The 19,317-nt window shown below is 42.6% G+C and overlaps 1 protein-coding gene and 1 long non-coding RNA gene across 4 annotated transcripts; one reads left to right on the forward strand and one right to left on the reverse strand.

Moving 5' to 3' along the window:
* Positions 1 to 363: 363 nt before the first annotated feature.
* TMBIM6 (transmembrane BAX inhibitor motif containing 6) lies at positions 364 to 18,288 on the reverse strand. Of its 3 annotated transcripts, none has more exons than XM_006202946.4 (10): positions 18,182 to 18,288; positions 9,527 to 9,614; positions 9,012 to 9,120; positions 6,458 to 6,578; positions 5,189 to 5,237; positions 4,985 to 5,082; positions 4,708 to 4,787; positions 4,176 to 4,276; positions 3,431 to 3,506; positions 364 to 2,381 (listed from the first exon to the last, which is right to left on the reverse strand). In XM_006202946.4, the coding sequence occupies exons 2-10, from the start codon at positions 9,580 to 9,582 to the stop codon at positions 2,358 to 2,360; spliced, it is 714 nt and encodes a 237-aa protein (XP_006203008.1). In that variant the 5' UTR covers positions 9,583 to 9,614; positions 18,182 to 18,288; the 3' UTR covers positions 364 to 2,357. The 3 variants fall into 3 exon arrangements, with proteins under 3 accessions (XP_006203008.1, XP_072828935.1, XP_072828936.1); XM_072972834.1 differs by lacking the exon at positions 18,182 to 18,288 and adding an exon at positions 17,440 to 17,728; XM_072972835.1 differs by lacking the exon at positions 18,182 to 18,288 and adding an exon at positions 11,449 to 11,470.
* Positions 17,623 to 18,408, forward strand: LOC140700125 (uncharacterized). Its single transcript, XR_012078352.1, has 2 exons — positions 17,623 to 17,765; positions 18,154 to 18,408. It is a non-coding gene; the product is annotated as an uncharacterized lncRNA (long non-coding RNA).
* Positions 18,409 to 19,317: the final 909 nt, after the last annotated feature.

A 19,317-nucleotide genomic window follows, 5' to 3' on the forward strand; every position in this document is an offset into this window, starting at 1 on the left:
CACAGTGGGTGACCACAAATACTTGTGATGCTTTTCCCATTATGCATCCCCAAATTTCAAAGCTTGGCTGTACACTGGAACCAACAAGACGTGCCGCTACCACGAACCCCCTACAAAAAAGGCTGGGCAGAGGGAGGAGCAGAGAAAGGCCTGGGCTGAGTATGGGACATAAAATTACCGACATCTGTGGCAAACTAGGGCTACAGAGGGAGGCCTAAGTGGGGGTCTCCTTGTTTCTACTTATGCCTAGAGCAGAAACGTAACCCTGTCCCACTCCCAGCCCCGAGAACAAGAAGTCAGATAGCACCCCAAACCCCATGTTCAGCTGTGGCCTTGAATTTCACACACACACTTACACCAGGAAAAGGTTAAGGAATTTTCTTTATTTTTTACAAATTAAGACTATGTAGATTTCATATATTTCTGAATCAAAAACACCTTTGTCTTCACAGTATGAGTTAGAGAATGCAGCCTGAGCTGAAAACCAAAGAACTAGAAAAGAAAGTGATAATTACAGTGATTACTGTATTAAAAACCTTTTAGGCATTTTCTTTAAAAGTAGTTTTATATCTTGTCATTCTTGGCACTGTTTCTAAAGAAAAACTCCTTTATCCCAAGCAAAAAAGCACAAGAGGTGGAGTTTGGCTTCAAGAGATGTAACTCAGACTCTCAGGCCTAGCAGAGAATCAACAAATTTATGGAGAGTTGCTTTAGGGGGTTTAGCAGGAAGGAAATCCCTTTTAGTAAATTCTCAAGCCACACACTGGAGACAACGTCTGAATCAGAGGGCAGCATCCTCTGCAGAAGCAAGCCATTCTGGGTGGCATGCTGCTCCAGGAATCCACACAGCCTGGGAAGAAAACTGCTTCATGGGATGGCAGTGATGTGGTGCGCACTGAACCAGTACCCACCGGGTCAAACTGTACTGGTTGTGAACAGTGGAAGCCAAAAATGGTGTCTCACTAGCAATGAGCTTTCGATGGCTCAGCCCCCCTTACACTAAGCCCTGTGAGCTCCCAAGGCTGCCTGCCCTGCTGTGCCGGCTGACTGTGGCAGCCCACGGGGAAGGAGCTGGGGGTCCCCATTAGTGCTGCCCCCCTGCACTTGCAACCACAAAGCTGTAGGAAATTAGAAGTCTTGCAGGTTTCATCACTTAGCCCATGCCTGAAAGAAGGCTGCAAATTTCTAGAAACAGGTGAACAGACCAAAAACTAAAGTGCATCTGTACAATGGACATTTATCCACGGCCCCGAATCTCTGGCCTGACACTACCTATTAGTGCCCAGGTGGGGTAAGACAAAAATGCACACAGACTGTTACGAATGCTGCCTGCTAAGTCATCACAGCCCTGTTCCATTGGTCTGAACAAAGATCCACTCAGTTAGAGATTTTGTTCTCCCCTGCCACAAACAGGTCCTTAATCTCAGTTTGTCTGGCAGGATTAGTTACAATCACCCCCAGAGGCACAACCATTCCCCTTCCCTATCCTTCCTCTCCTGGGACCCTTAATCATAGCCACCTGGTAGAGGCCACTCAGTAAGGTGATAACCAAGAAGGAAAAAATAAAGACCAGGGGAAGTTTGGGAATTCTACATTATCTTGCCAGACATAATCAGCCTTTTCATAAATGCTTGACAAGAATCAGTCTTCCCTTTGTGCTGAAATCCTCCCACCCCGTGGATGGGAAGCAGGCAGATTCCCTGAGGCTCAGACGAGGGATGGGAAAAGGGAACACACACAAATCCACGCTCCTTTTGTGACAGCAAGGAAGAAAGGTGCGCTTGCCAGACCAGCAGCAACTTGGGCAGCTCAGAGGAAGCAAAGCGTCCACCAGAAGGGGCTTTTCATTTTCTTTGCGGGGTTGATCACTCAGATACAATGAGCCCGAGTAACAATGGGACCAGCAAACGTCATTCCAATGGAAAACACACCGCCCAGTCCCACAGGAACTGCGCACAAACCAAACAATGCTGAGGAAGGAAGGGCCGGGGTGGCTCTACCAAACAGTTCAGGTCCACTTGGTGAAGCTCAGTCGGAAAGCGGACTCCTGGAGTTTGCTTCCTCTGCAGCTCTGGCTCCTCATCCTGGTGGACTGGCTGCCTGAGCAGAAGAGGAGGCCAGGGATGGGGCTGACAGAAAAGGGAGTGGGGGAGAACCCAGGAACACGAAGCCAAACTCCAAACTATAGTCTGCTAATCAGTTTTTTGATCAAAAAATTCAAAATAGAGAAAACCACAAAGTACAAAAGCTTTTCTGATGCTTTCATTATCATAGAACACGCCACCTGTAACGTGTGCAAAGAGGAAATGAGGAGCAGAGGGAGAGAAAGTCAAACTGGGGAAGGCTGGACAGTCATTTCACTTCTTCTCTTTCTTCTTGTCCTAGAAATGGAGGAAAATTATCCAGTTAACTTCTGGCATTGACAGTCAAGCTAAAACTCTTGAGTGAGCCAATACTGCACTGCCTTTGGTTAGGGATCAGGACAATAAAAAGAAGAAATGTTTCTTCAGTGTAGAAGGAACCAAATCTTAACCATCTTCCACTGTGGTGGTTGCCCAAGTTGCTGACAGACTTGACAAAAATATAGGTTAAGCAGCTGTCCCCACTCCTACCCCAAGAGTACAGAGGTGGGCGGCCTGACCACTCCTGGCTACTCACAACCCTCACAGCTCAGATCCCCACCAGTGAAGGCTGCAGGCTGGCAGTCTACCCTAAAAGAACTAAACAAGAGGCCATGACCGAGCCAAGATCAACTTTCCATCAGGCCTGAGAAGGAAGCATAAATCTTGGGTATAAACTCAAAATAACCTAGTCCAGTTCATTCTGCTGGGTAGAAGCCCAGTATACCATCACATGAATGAAAGGTGAACTGTTCTGACTGAAACTGAGGGGCCTGCCTGGTGCTCAGTCCAATCACAGCACAGGCCGGACAGAGAACCACCACTCCCGTCTGGTTGCCTGCTTCTCACCACCACACTGTCTCTCGTTCCACAGTATGTTCTGTAAAGAAAAGCCTATGCTTTCATTTGTCCCCCTACTGGAGTGGACTGTGTTTGCCACTCACTAACCCTGCAGAGAATGCCTCTCGTAAATTACAAAAGCTGGCTGTCAATATTCTACAAATCCCCTAGGATACCTTTTTGAGTCACAACTATCTTTACAGCCTTTAAATTCTTCTTAGATTGTTTCGTGCTGCCACTGAAGCTCTTCCCCTTTTGATACTCATCTCAGGGATTAGTTTTTTTAAAAAAGGATTGTTTTTCCTTGCTCCTTTTCCTCCAATAGCTAAAGACTTCTGGTTCACCTTTTGCTCAGTGGCCTGCCTTACAGCCACCCTGGACCCAGAGTGTGAGCAAGTTCTCATGTATGAAGTGCACACAGATGCCGAGCTCAGGAGCCCGTCTTTCATCTTCGGGTGGTACTGACTAACCTTCTCATTCATAGCCAGGATCATCATGAGTTTTCTGAAGAGGGTAACGAAATCTAAGAAGAGATCAATGCAGTGCCTGAAAGAGAAGAACCAGATTTCAGGCTGCACCGCCCACTTTTCCTTCACGCCAAAGCCCACAAAGGGGCAGCACATAAAAACCCCACCCCATCGCCACGAGCCAGCTTCCCCAGCACTCCACCACCGCTGAGTAAAACTCCAGTTTGGGATCCTTTTCAACTCAGTGAAGCCACGTAGCATAGAGAAAAGAAAACATGGGCTTCAGGCTCTGCAGAGGGCCAAGTCCAAACCCTGAACTATCACTAACTAGTTACGAGACTGGAGGGATTACTACATTAAGAAAATTGTATCTAAAAGGTTTAAGGAATACAACAGTATAGAGAGTAAACGGTGAAAGAGCCCTTTCCCTCCCCTCTGCCCAGAGGGAACCACTATTCAAAGTATGGATTAATATTATTTGTCCAATTTTTAAAAATGCAATGTCATTCAGGGACTGAGGGAGGTGACACTATTTGGTACACAGTGCCAAAACCATGGCTATCCTATCACGTACACCCCTGAAGGCTGGCCGCAGAAATCAGCCAGTGCCATCTGGTCCACGCTTAGTCTGATGTGGAAAGAAAGGTGAGTCAGGCAAAGCGTCATCCCAGAGATTCAGAAAAGAGCCGTGGAATGAGAGAGTATACCAAACCCTTCATACTCATTAAAGACCAGTTTTCACACTCACCAGATATAGTCTTTATCTCCATGTTCAGCCTTTTCAATAATGAGTTGAGTATCAAAAAGGACAAAGCCACACATGACCACCAGCCCCACATACAGGTTTGCCTAGCAAAGGAAGAGTGAGATGCGGTCACCACCCGGCTGACACTGCGGAGATGAAAACCCGCCACGCTCTTCTCTGGTGCTTGGCCACTTGAGAGTACATCAAACGCTAACCCTACTGACAAACACAATCCTGCACTTAATTATTTTTTATGTCACTGTAAGAGCTTCAATCATTTTAACAAGGAGCCACTGTTGGACTGGCTTTAGAAAAATGCTCTCTGAGCAAACTATCCTACCCACTGCAATGCCCAACCACTGCTCAGTCTGTACTTTCACCTGTAGCAGAAGGATCCACCCCAGGAGGGTTAGTGGGGAGGCTTTAAGGGCACTGCCAGCAAAGATGAGAATTCTGGAGAATATCTTGCTTTAGGGGGTTAAGCAAGAAACAGAAGAGGCAAATGGCTGCTGGAGAGTTATGTGCAAAGTCTCACCTGGAAAAGCCAAACGGATCCAAAGAAAAGATTCGCCAGGGAAAAAAGGAGCATCAGGCTCATGGCCGACATCAAGATACCTGTAAGAGATGACAAAATGCCGTCCTGAGAAAAGCCAAAGCAGAGAAATCTCATTAAGTTCATTCTTTACTTTCCCTTCAAAACGAAGGCTTTCAATTTCAACCCAACAGTCTCAAGTTGGAGGGTAGGGAAAGGGTCCTTGTGAGAATCCTGGCTGAAGCGGAGACCCTCTCCCTGCTTTCCAATCCACACATACCTCCCAGAAAGAGATAGCTACGGCGCCTGGCATAGAGTGCACTCAGGGTGAAGCAGGTGAAGATCACTGCTGTGCCTATGAAGGCAGTGGGAAGGATGCTGTTAAAGGAAAAGACCATTATACCAAGGGCATAGGTATATCACCTACATTTAAAAGGTATATTCATAAAAGTAGAAATACGTAAGACACTACTAACATAGTTACCTGGGGTTGATGGCAATGCACAAGTCCAGAGCAGGGCCCAGGCCACCTCCTAGAAAACAAAAAAACCCCAGAACACAGTATTACCACCAATTCTTGAAGAGGACCCTTATCCAAGAGCTGATCATCAGTAGCTTAGGCATGCCTACGGTCCTAGAAAACAACAAAACATGTGGGCTAAAGTGATCAAATCTCTCTCTCTCTCCCCCATCCTCAACTGTTTTCCAGAGAACATATACTTGACAGAGCTGCAAAACTGTCCTCTTGGCTAAAAATCATGGATGACCCAGGAGGAATAGAGATTAGGAAAAATGAAGCAGGCACGTCAAACATTTTCGAGGTAAACTGCAAGGCTGAAAACTCTGAAGAGCAGTGATGTGAGACTAATGTGGGCCAGACCAGGAATTAGAACAGAAGAAAAGGATAAAGAGCAAAACAGTGCCTTGTGGCCGACAACCTGTAGTCATGAGGACTGACTTCCTTTGTAGCAGAAAAGGCCAGACCGGTTCTGCAGGTGGACACCTGCCAAGAGGAGGGTGCAGCAGCAACCTGCTCCAGCCCCCACATCTCTACTCTGGCTATTCTCTCTCCTGATAATCCAACCTCTTTAATACCTGCAAGCACAAGCTTTCCCTGATCTAAAAATCTTAATCTCTAAATCCCTTCCCTTCTACAATTTCTTCAACACTGTATAAATTAGACATACTAAGAACAAGTTGTACTAACTCAAATACTGCTTTGCAAGTATTTTTATTATGTAGCTTGAGACCTGTTTCCCTTAATGATAATTCTAGAAGAGCTGTGCTTTTAATTCTTTTCTTGAGAATCAGCAAAGTGCCCTGTAGGATGGATCTCAATGAATGGCTTTAATTAACTGTCTGCAAGATTTAGAACAGATGCTCCTAAGGTAGTTGCCAGTATGGGTCCAACTAAGTCAGATTCTTAGGCCTAGTTTAGTCCCATGTCCACTGTTAACAAGTTTTGCTATGTAAGCTCATGAACCTCATTCATTCAAGCACACAAACGCTCATTTTTGGGTACAAAAGTAGAAGTCACAGTTACTAGGCACAAAGAGCTTACTGTCCCGGATGCGGAAGCAAGACGCACCTATATGAAATGAGAAAGCAGTACAAGGCACACTCAAACACAAGGCAAGACAGTGCAGTGTGCCAGATGGGGTGTCTCAGAATAAACACATTATCTTGGATCTTAGTCTAAAGAGTATTAAAAATAGTTTCCCTCCCTTAAAATTAAACCAATCCCTTAACATACCTGTAAGGAAAGCAAATCCAGCAAGAAGTACCAGTCTTTTTTGCTCAGTTTCACGGCTATGAGGTGTCGCCATCAGCCAAATCATCAACCCCAGGGAGCCCAAGGCAGAGAGCAGGCCAGCCTGTCAGATGCAGAGTCAATAATTAAATGCTTGAAAGTATCAAATTTATTTTGCAGGAGACCTTACTGGGTTCAAACAGTCATCTGAACTTCCTAATATTTGCTTCTGGAAAAGGCAGTGACGGCTGAGGATAGAAACCAGAAGCCCTGAAGGACAGGGTTAGGACCACAGTGGATGCTGCAGGCTCTTCTAGCCTCTTCTTGTCCATCAGCTACAACTACCCAAGTCAAATTATGAGCTTTGCCCAAGAAATAGAAAAGATGAATCAAAGTGACAAGTGCTTGAAGCACATTCCAATCTGCACAAGTAGAAATGACCCCTTCCTGATCACTTTAAAACACACACAAATAGATATACACATACAGAGAGAAAAAAACTGAATGTCTGTGTCTCCCCCATCACAAATTCATGTTTAAATCCAACCCCCAATGTAATGGTATTTGGAAGTGGTATCTTTGGAAGGTGATTAGGTCACAGGGCAGAGCCTTCACGAAGGGAGATTAGTGACTTTATAAAAGAGATCCCAGAGAGCTCCTCTGCTCTTTCTACCATATGGGGATACAGGAGAAGATGATGATCATTTACATAGGAAGCTGGCCCTCACCACACAACAAATCTGCCAGTGCCGTGATCTTGGACTTCCCAGCCTCCCAAACTGTGAGAAACATTTGTCATTTAAGCCACCCAGTCTATGGCATTCTGTTACAGCAGTCTGAACGAAGTGAGATGGAGGGTAAGAACGAAAAGGTTAAGAGTAATTTTGGTGTGATGGGATTGTGGGGTTTTGTATCTCCTTCCTATCGCTAGTTTGTTTTCCAAATTCCCTACAATAAACATGCATTAGTTTGTAAGAGAAAAAAAAATTTTTTTTTCTTCAAAAGAGAGCAAGTGGGAAAAGTAACAGGCATTAGAGAGGAAAATCATTAAGGATGTGTGTAGACACTGAAGTCTGTTCCTTCTTTTATTTTTATTTATTTATTTTTTTGTTCCTTCTTTTAAAGATAGGGTCGATCCTTATTTTTCACAGTAGGCTCCATAAAGTCACTGTGAGCAATTAGTTAGTGAATACTGAACAAATGCTCCTGGAGGAAATAAAGGTTTAAGTTCTTTTGAGCCTCTCATCACAGTATTTTCAACAACTGATCAATACATAACCTTGTTTTATGTGTTTTTTGCTTAAAGACACTTTGATATATACTGTTGACTCATTAACACAGACCTCCTGCCCAACAGCACTGTAACTCATGCCTGAACAAAGCTTATCTCACACACGTATTTTCTCCAAAAGGCGTATCACAGTCCTGCACGTGGCTACACCAGACAGCGCTTTAGCGCTATGCCTGGGGCCATTTTAAATATCAAAATCACCAACAAAAATGCAAAAAATGTGGCACTCAATAAACTATGAAAAGGACACTTGTTTATAGTATGAGAGCTTGGAATAAGGCAGTGCTGCCTTGTTCTACCTCAGGTAGAATATGGTGCAACGGGCAACTCAAATTTTTTGCTGCTCTGTGTACGGCAGCAACTGTTTGCAAAAGCACCGTGAGGACTGACTTTAGGGTTACAAATGAATTTTGGCGAGCAGGTAAATTCACAGATACGGAATCCACGAATAATGAGAATGACTGTATTTTACTACATTACTTAAACAAACAAAACAACCAGAAACCAAAAGGGCCACCTTTGCCTAAAAGGTGGAATGTGTTTTAGTCTAAATCTGAGGGACCAAAGCCCTACCTGAGTGTTTAGAGAATTTTTCATACAGCGCCTGCAGAGGACACTTCTCCTCAGCAGTGGCAAATGCCAACACAGGCACACCCCTGTATTACGCTAAAAAGGACACTAAAAGGGACGAGTCTTAGTTAGCGAGCCTTCAAACTTCTTGGCTATTCCTCAGCTGTCCGTCTTATTGCTGCCAGTCAAACCCAAACTCCCCCTCAATGAAGGAAAACAAGTTGTTGAAGGTTTTCACTCAATCACGCAGATAGAAGTGTATCAAAGAATAAAATGGGTCAAATTCTTTAAGGTCTCAACCCTGCCTCTCCTGATAATTAATCATACAATCAGTGTTTTGTATCCAAGTACTCCACAGTCATTACAGCAAAAAGGAGGAAGAATGGAAGAAAAAAGGCTACTGTGAAGAACCATCCCAGCACGCACGTCAAGCCTCTGCTCAGTGGGTGGAGGTCCAGTACGTCAGCAGCACACCACTCAGTGTCAGGGTCAAGACATCCTGTTTGCAGTATCCAGAAAGGGCACAGCTGCCAGAAATGGCTTGGCATGTCCTGACTTACAGATTGGCTCTGGCTAGGTTCAGATCCCAAACTACTGAAAAGGACTAAGGAGGGGCATAGGCTTGTACCACCCTGCTGACCTAGTTTCTTCCTAATGCAATGTGCCACAGCAACTAGAAGAAAAACCTGCTCTTACCTGAATGAAACGGGTGACCACATGGACATAGGCCCCCGCGGCTGCCACAAACATACAGAGGGCAAAACTGGCATAGACCTTCTTCAGGTGCTGCTGCGTCGACGGGGTTCTAGGAAAGAATGTTAATAATGGCCATCACTCTGGGACCAATCTCATCTCTAAGCTAAGAATAATTTTCCTCTCTTCTTCCCAGGGTATATATGAAAGTTATAATACAATAACAAAAAAATAAGGCTTTGAAAAATAGGTTAACAAACAAAATCTTAAATGCTGAGGAAGAGCCCAAAGCCCCAAATTATGAACAATCGGTACCCAAATTAGAATAACTAAATGGCTTTCCAGTGACCACACAGTAGCCCTTAGAATTTGCTGCTTTTATCAGATCCTCTGGATTCCAGCAAAGTTAGTATGTTAATTTATACATACGAAAGTTAATACACTAGGAAAAGGAAAAAAAAAACCAAGATATGAAAGGAAATGTAATAAGGAAATACAGCCAAGGTCAAAGCACTTACATGTGGGAAAATTTTAAAAGTGCATCAAAGTTGATCTTCCGATCAAATATGTTCATGATGCTAGAGTCTGTGGGACACAGCCTCCACTCTGTAGAATCAAGGATATAAGAAAAGTTATTTTAAATATACAAGGACATATAAAATAACAACTTTCTTATAAAAAATAGCAACATATAAGTTTAAAAAAATGAAAGTTATCGAAAGTCCCACTGCCCTAACACCACTTTCATTTTTATATATTTCCTTCTAAAGTATATTTGCAATCATACCCAACCATTTTAAAGGGGACAAAGGAAACGAACCTATCTTCTTTTTTTAACATTTTTTATTGATTTATAATCATTTTACAATGTTGTGTCAAACCTATCTTCTTCTCCCCAAATTGTTTCATTACTAGAATTTGATTTCTATTCTTTCAGAAGGTAACTTGCCCCTTTAAAAGACAGTTTGTATACTGTATACCAGAAATTGACACAACATTGTAAACTGACTATACTTCAATAAAAAAAGAATGCAAAAGGGGAGGGTACAGCTCAGCGGTAGAGCACATGGTTAGCACACATGAGGTCCTGGGTTCAATCCCCACCCAGTCCCTCCATTACAAGATAAATAAATAAATAAACCTAATTATCTCCCCACCTCCAAAAAAATTAAGACGGTTTGTTTGTTAAGAAATTCTCAATTAGCAATCTAGTTAAAAGGGACTCATTCTTACTGGAATATAAAGCAATTTATGTCATTGTTTAAAGATGCCAGAGAACTCCCTCAGCAAAGGCATAGACGCTTAAAGATAAAAAAGAAAAAAAGATAAAGCTGGGTCTGGCCCTAGGACTTGCATTTTAAAAATATACATTTAGAAACTTTCCACCTAATGCATTTTAGAACTAAAATGAAAGGGACCTACAATTTTAAAAAGAAGGAAGTTCCTCTATGAAAAAGGGATTTTTTTAAAAACACAATTTCAGAACCTTTCCTACCAAACAGACTAGTACAAGGAATTTCTGCATTCTTCACCCAGATTTCCTAAATGTTAGTATTTCACCATATTTGCTTTTATCCCCCACCCTCATACACAGCAATATATAGACTTAAAAATTTTTTCCTAACCATGCAAGACACAATGCCCCCTTACACCTAAACAGTACATATACCCTGAAAACAATGATCAAAATCAGGAAATTAACAATGATAATACTATCTTCTGATCTACAGATCTTATTCAGATCTTGTGAACTGTCCCAACTGTCAGAAAGGGCATTTCAAAACTGACCTATACCCAGGTTACATTACATTGATACCATAAAGTCAGGATCTTAGGTTTCACTCACTCCCCATGCCACATGCACATTATATAAACACATTTAATCTATAGAACTAAAAATCTAATCAAGAGCTTTCATCTTTCCTAAATATCAATCCTCAAGATTCTTATTAGACCCATAATAATCCATTCATTTCAAATCAGCCAAAAAGGGGAGGAGATGAGGGGATTAAAACACGAAAGGTTTAAGCTGTTTGAAAGACAGGCCAACTACTCATGCTCACTCTATCAGCACCTAGCCCAGGGCTCAGCAAAGTTAATCTAGGTAGTAAGAGTTACAATCTCGGGGGAAGGGTATAGCTCAAGCGGTAGAGCACATGTTTAGCACGCACAAGGTCCTGGGTTCAACCCCCCAGTACCTCCTCTAAAAATAAATAAATAAATCTAATTATACACCCCTCTTAAAAAAGAAAAAAAATAAGAGTTACAATCTCCAAACCAACTTCCTGAGGAATCCTGGGCCAGTGGAAAGATGCCATTCTTAGAACTCACAAGCAACACTACCATTTGTTTCTGGAGGCTCTCTCTCACAAATGAAACAAGTTCAACGGCTGGCTTGCTTTCATTTCCTCTTTCCTTTCACACCAGCATCCCTACTCACCCCAATTGTATTCTTAGTTCTGTTCTGAAGAATGGTACAGTGAGAAGCTGCAGAATCTACTAAGGCTGTTCCTCTCACCTCTAAGTCACTGGGCTCTGGGCCCTCTTGATCTAGATGGTGCAATTATTGCATGCTGTTGCACAGCCAACCACAGCCTTCTATAACCATGATGAATATGTCCTCTAGAGAGCACACTTACAGGATGGCAGAATCCAGCACCTGGAAAGTGTCTTTGTTTAAAACTTCCATTAACAGCCCTAATGACATCCCTAGACAGAACTTGCAACAGTACTGAAGCAACCTTCAGAGCCAAGTTTCTCAGTATTCACAACAAAGCTAGAGTGCCTCTTGCTTCCAATTTCAAGAGTTAAAAAGGAGGGAGGTGTTTCAATTCTCAAATACCCTGGGGATTTCTAGTCAGAAAGGGGCAATGCTCTGTAACCAGACCCCACGGAGTGGGAAGTGTGGGAGGGGAGAATGGCAGAAACTCTTCTTTCCTGGTTTGCTCTTTGCCATTTTCCAGGGGGTACTAACTGTTTCACTTAGAAGTGCAGGTAGAAAAGCCAAAACCATCAAAAGTTGGGAGGTAGGGAAGTGTCAAATAAGAATTCCTCCATGATTTAGCGCCTTGTGATTTAAAATCATTAAAAAATTAATTAAATACAACCAGTTTTGCAACATTACTACCAATTCTAAAATTTAAAAGAAATATGTAACTAACAAATTTTCTAGATGCAAAGGTCCACAGCAATTTTAGTAGCAGTTTTATGGGGAAAAATGCAATAAAGTATACATTTATTTCAAAACTGTTAAAATTAGAGGGGGAAAAAGTTAGGTCTTAGAACCAAGGAAACATATGATAGTTTGCTCTTGGTCTGTTCCAAATAGACAAAACTAATATACAGATAAGTAATGAGTTAAAACTGTTCTTACAAGTTTTGCCAGACAGACTAAACTTACCAGTTTTCTATCTTAGCTTCAACTACTTGTGCTCAGAAGTTGCACATAAAAGATATTCACATTTCAAGGGTTCATATGCAAACTCAGCTGAACAAGATTAAATTGCATTCATAATTCAAAAATAGCAGCTCCCATACCAAAAATATTTTCAGTCCCAGGAAAAGTTAGCTCTCAACAGGGCTTGAAGTATTCAAATCCATTAAGGGGAGGGGGAATCCGGTGGGGGAGGGCGGGGCTGGCAGGTATAGCTCGGTGGTAGAGTTGTGTGCTTAGCATACACAAGGTCCTGGGTTCAACCTCCAGTATATCCATTAAAAAAAGATAAAAATAAATCTAATTACCAACCACCCAAAAAACAAACAAACCAAAAAAAACCCCCCAAAACAAACAAAAAAAAAAAACCACAAAAACACAACAAAACCCCCAAAACAAACCATTAACTAGGTAACTTGGCTAAAATTCCAGAGGGGTCCCTAAGTGAAAAATCTTTCTTGAAAAAATTGTACATTAAAATGATAAGTTTTATGTTATGTATACTTTACCACAACAAAGGGAAAAACTACATTACAAGTTACTTTAAAATTATTCAATATAGCAATCCCTCTAATAGACATCTAAGCCCATGACAAAGTGGATACCTACCACAGCAAGTGTTTAAAAAAAAAAAACAAAACAAAACCCAAGGTGGATACAGTATTAGTCTGTTTCACCCTGGACCACAACTCATCAAATCTGGAAACTGGATCCTCTCTCCCACTCCCCAGTTCTATGCTCAAATCAAACAGGGAGGTAGACAGTGCCTCCTAGACTCATGGGAAATATGCCTGCATTGCGTATGTAAATGAGAAGTAACCGTTCGGTGCTAAATCATAACCACATTCCTTTAATTTAGTTCAGGATTCATTTTATGCCTTCATCCTTAGAAAGGCAGAATACCAAAACTTGTCAGAATCTGTCAAAATTTGTCATGCATATAGCGCTGAAGCTTTGTTGGGAGTGTCACCATATGTGGTTCTCCAGGCTGGCCTCCTCTGCCAGAGCCACCCCAAAACAAAACAAAAAAACTTACTGTATAGTTTTATCAAGAAAAGAAAAACTTAAGGGTCTGCTTTCATTTGAGGAGGGAGGGGCAGCAGGAGCAGGCAGGAGGAGACAGATATTTTTAACAATGAACATCTACATCTTCTTACATATTGTTAAATCTCTTGTTTTGTTCTAGGAATATTCCTTACCCTTTTCCTAAAACAAAATATTATTATCAAGGGCCAAGCTTTAAATTAAACAAACAAAAAAATCTCCTCAATCTTTATGCCAACACCTATTAAGTACAATGCATATGAAACATGGCTGAGTGGACAAAAGCAATGCAAAACAATCATGTATTTAGCATTCATTTAAAAAAAACCCTTTGCCTTTGAAAAAAAGAAAAGCTTGCTGACTGCTGAAGCCAGCACAGAAGCTGCCTCAGCATATACAATTTAACAACATTAAACCAGCAAGTCAAAGAAACACAGTTCACACATTTAATTAAACATTTAGTTGTGAATTATATGGTTCTTCATTCCTGTTGTTGTAATTCAGCCATCTTGAATCCTGTCCCCACGCATCCAGAAGGACCAAATTGATACTTGAGAGAAGAAAAATCCCATTTGATTAAAAAGAGAAGGGGAAGGGACTGTAGTAGTAGTTCTTAGTTAATTTTAGTAGTTCTTCCTACTGAATAGTTTTAAGACTCTGTATAACCACATCTCTAGCATCGTGGTTAAGAGCATGGCCTGCTGCGTTTGAATCCTGGCTATTTCCTTAGCTGTGTGATGCAGCAAGTTTTTGGCACATAGCATCACTGTGCTTCTGGTTTCCTCATTTGTAAAATAATTACACATAATATTCCCTACTTCATAGGGTTGAGGACTAAGTGAGATAATACAAATAAAGTGCTTAAAATAGTGCCTCATACATAAGACCAGCTCAATATAACAACCATTATTTTACTACTGTAACTCATTATTCATGTCCTAAATGCATGATTTTCCCTTTTAAAAGTCTGATTTTAGAAGATATTTATCATAGGCCTAATTTACATATGCTCTGTATTTTAATTTTAAAAATATTATTCAACCATAAACCCAGAGCTAGCTATATCCTGAAGGTTTAATATCTACCCAAAAGACAGAGTAAAATTAAATGGGGGTTGGGGGAAGCCTAAGAAAACTATAAACTGGAATTTAAGAGTCTCTTGCTCTACCAACTGAGCTAGCCAGGTGCCTATAAACTGGAATTTAAAGGAACTTGATAAATCTTACTACTGATTAAAATGATTTTTGTTTCAATGGCATGTCTCTCCTCTGGCACACTTACTCTACCTCCTGTCCCCCAGGACCACAAATGTGTTTTGAGACAGCCTAATAACAACTAAGTGATAATCTGATATGGTAGAGAATTTGATGAAGTAAATGTTTATTAGCCTGATGCTTTCCTTGCCACCCCTAGGAGATAGGTCAGTTTGGTTTCTGGAAATCTAAGGAATTCTGTTTTGACTAGTGCTTTGATCGTCCTAGATTTGGACTCCAGATGTCCCAGCCCATCATTAACTTGGACCAAAATCCCTGGATTAGGTAGCACTGAATCTCTAGGGGGCTGTCTCAGAACCAAACCAGTAATTGGAGATGGAATGGCTACTGCCTTCAATAAATTATTTTTTTTGCACCACAATGACTCTACTGAATCTCCCTCTCTATCAGCCCAACTGTTTGACAGACACTGAATCATAAAAAGGTCCTAATGTCCTAAATACATAATCATCCTCCAGTATAAACCAGCAATCCCTCCCTAATAACACCATATTTAGCCCAAATGGGAGCAAGCACAGATTAGGACAAGCAGCACACCCACTTCACTCAACCCTCAACCTTGCAGCTCTTTTTTTCAATTTGGATTCCAGCTACTTGTGCACACACTTTTCTCACACATTTGGTTTTAAGCACCTTGAGAGAAGAGCTTGCATGATTCATCTCACTATCCCCCATACTTAGGCACAACCAGGAGTCTCCAGAGTAAATCTCGACCCCATCAGCTAATCAAGAGTGCAGCAACTTAAAAGCAACACTCCCTAGCTGGCTCACAGAGGAACCTACCTTAAAGAGGTCACTCAAGTGGCCCTAAAAGTCAATCTCTATAGTGTTTCTCTCCTTGACTGGAACACTGTTTTGAAAAATATAAATGTGTATAATATAAAAGCTACTCCACAAAATTTGGTTAGAAACTCTAGAGGAAAACAGGGTGGAGTGAAAGACACTTCTACCAGATTCTACAGCCAAGTCAGAGAAGCAAAGGAAAATTTAGCAGAGAGCATCAAGAGAATATTCGGTGTTTTCTCCGAGGAGACTAATACCCTTGGGTAGTTTATGAAATAAAGTGAAACTCTTCAGGCCAGCAATAGTACCTTCTATAACAATGCCACTGACTACGTGTATATGAAATTTTACAACTTTCAAAGTGTTTTAGTATATAGATTACCCATTTTGATCTTCAATCCATGAAAAAAGGGCAAAAATGATTAGTCCTACTTTAAAAGTTCAAAAAGAAAGTTCAAAAAGGCAGCATAACAGTGGCACAAGCACTGGAGTTGGAGTCACAAGTCCTGCCATTTTTCTACCACATAACTTTGGGAAAATCATTTTACCTAAGGTCACCTAGATTTCCTTATCTGTAAGATAGGGTGATTAGCTAACATCTCCTCTACCAAGTTTACTGAATGCCAACACGAAAATCTGCATGAGGAAGAAAAAATCTGTGTGAAATTACTGTTAAGTACTAAATACTTTATAATGGACATTAAAAGGACATTAGTATTGGCCAACCTCAGAAAGTTAAAATAAAAAGTAGAGCCAGAAGCAGGTTAGAGGTCTTCTGACCTCTAAAGTCTGGTGCTCTATTATTACACCCTACAGTAGAAAAGCAAGTTTTCATTAAGGCAGTTTCAACTATAGGTCAAGAGAAATCTTAAACAACAAAAAATGCTGATTCCCATTATACTTTTCTATACTTTTCAGCATTTCTACAACAAGTATGAACCACATGAATAATCAGGAAAAGAAACCATAAATGCTGACTAAAAATCTGGATTAATTTTCCCTTTCCTATTCTTTAGGAGAGTGAGACTTCAGTGGATCCAAAGTGGGGAAGGGAGAGAAAGGAAGAGGGTACTAAGCCATGTTTCCACAGCAAGATAAATGGAAGAAGGAAACTCTGAATCCAAATTACAGACTGCATTTCTCAAGGATTCAACCATTCTGTCCCCACTGGAAGAAAATGGCAGAGAATCTAAATGTCAACATATTCTTGAAGCCAGAACAAATAGTATTAGGCAAAGAGGAATAAGAAAACACCAAAGAGAGTAAATCTAATAATTACAGACGTGTGTTTGCAGAAGCCATAAGAAATGTGGTTACGCAACTTTAATCTTGAACTGAATTTTTTCTAAGTCTGCTTTTACTTTTAATTTTTTTATTGAGTTAGTCAGTTTACAATGTTGTCAATTTCCAGCGTATACATGAACGTACATATTCATTGTCGCGTTCTTTTTCGCTGTGACCTACCACAAGATTGAACTGAATTCTTTAACTACACATTTAACCAAAAGATAAACTTGAAATAAGTATCAGTAAATAACTACAAAAATCCATTCGCCATTAACCTTTAACCTTGAAATCTTTGTCTATGTTTTCAGGCACAGTCAGCTCTTCTATGCGGTTACACATTCACAAGTTAATTATTGCTAGAACAGAGTCTCAAGTTCAGAGGTTTTTGTTGTTCGGTCAATGAAAGGCTGATGGGGCAGGCAATGCAACCTGGGCTGGCACGAGCTTGCAATTCCTTGCTTAATAAATACACAAAAACACCACAGCTCCAGCAAGTAGGTTCAAGAAAAAAAAAGAACAAAACAAAACCGCCCAACTACGCCTTTCCACAGCGGACTTTGAGAAAGACGCCCACAAGGCTCAGGACCAAGCAAAGCCAAGGCCACCTCACCTGTCCAAAGGTAACCAATCAGACCAGAGCGGGGCTGCTCTGTGGGGCTGGCAAGCCAGGCCTGGCCCCGGTCTCTCCTCACCTCCCGCCTCTGCTGTTGGCTTCCAAGTAACTAAGGAGCCTCGCGTGTCACAGAGAAGTGTGACATCACTCGCCCTGCGGTGACAGGGCAGCCTGCCGGACCAGGCCCTTCACCGCTCCTGGCCCTCGCCGCTCACCGAGAGGCGGCCTGGCCCAAAGACCCGCAGGAAGCCAGGGATCGGCTGGGTGAGGCGGGGAGGACCACAAACCCGTGAGGTTTCGCTTCCATTCTCCTCCGAACGAAGGTGTGGGCGACGTGCCCTGAATTCAAGGGATCGAGGCTGGGTCGGGGCCAAGGAGCCCCTGCATCTACACTTGGCGGAGAAGGAGGGACGCGGACTAGAAGGAGGCAGGGGCCTTCACTAGCTCTCCCGTGCAGAATTGGGGGCTTCGACGCCCCCCCGCAAAACCCCGGCGGACTCGCGCCCGCCCCTCCCCCGCGCCAGTACAGTTGCGCGTGCGCGGTACTAGTTCCCCATCTCCTCCCCCCACCCCCCACCCCGCCTAGCTTTCCGGAGTCCTGTCGCGGAGCAGGGCCCCGTTCCCGCAGCGTGCAGTCTTCCCAAAAACAGACACTACTCTCACTCTTGTTCAGGCAGTAACTGCTAATCCCCTTTCTATTTCTCACTCCAGGCTTCAGCAACCCTAGCTTCAGACGTACCTTCTGCCTCGGCTCTCAGGAGCCCACACTGTTCTTCTGACACCGGATATGCTTCTGACTACCAGGGTCCGCTCCAAACTCTTTACCTTGAGTCCGCCCCTCAAGGGAAGCTCCGCCCCCACGTTCCACCTAAGGCCAATTCTCATTGGCTGTTGATTGCACTTCTGCCTTTTCATTGGTTGTGAGTGCATAAACAACGGCCGCTTACTTCAGAGCCGTTTGCGTAATGCCCGTGTCAATCAAGCCTCTGGCCGCCAACTGGCGTCGTAGCAAGAGATCTCCGCCTTCTTCCCCTCATAGTAAGGAAGGGTCGCAGTCCAAAGTCGCCTCTAGTGGACAAGAGAAGAGAGGCAGGCTCCACCCAAGACAGGGCAAGTAACGCAGCCTCCACCACACGCGGTGGGACTCTGCAAAGTCCTGGGATTCTGGTTTTAGGCTTGTCATGGAATGTCAAAGGGGGAAAGAGATTCAGAGAACACAGAGAAGCGCTCTTACAGGGGCCAATTTACAGTGAATCTAGTGAAGCTTAAGCTTCAGAACACCTTTGAAGGTTCAGCGAATTCTCTAGGAACGCGAGGAGGACTTAGCAGCCCCAGTCCTGCATTGGACGCACGGACCCCACACTGGAGGTCACCCTCTAAGTCCAAGTGGTGGTCCTGGGGTCGCGGAGGTGGGGGGCGGTGGCAGTGGGCTGCCGGGCCACCTCCCCTTCCATCTTTCTTGAAGGAGGTGGGTGGTAGTGGGGTGAGTGGGAGGGAACAAGGGCGGCTACCTGGCCGAGCTACCCTGGCAGCCCTGACTAAGTCAAAAGAGATCAAAGAGCTGGATCTCCCGGAGGACTTGTTCCCAAAGAGAAGCAACACCTGTGTAGGGATTTATAGTGAGGACTTGTGAAGATGATTTAAAAAAAAAAAGTTTTTACACTATCAGTTTTTTTCAAAAACTTTTTTTTTGTTTTTGCTAATTTATCTTTCTAATATCTTTATAAAAATAATACAACGTGCATAGGAAGAGGCAAAGTATATGCAGCCAAAAAAATTAGTAGAAAAAGAAAAAAGAGATTACAGCGGTTCTCAGGCAGTTAATAAGAGTAATGTGAGGTTTTTGGATTGTGTGATGTTTGTGGTTTTGTGCGC

The sequence above is a fragment of the Vicugna pacos genome, chromosome 12 (assembly GCF_048564905.1).
Source record: "Vicugna pacos chromosome 12, VicPac4, whole genome shotgun sequence".
Lineage (NCBI taxonomy): Eukaryota > Metazoa > Chordata > Mammalia > Artiodactyla > Camelidae > Vicugna > Vicugna pacos.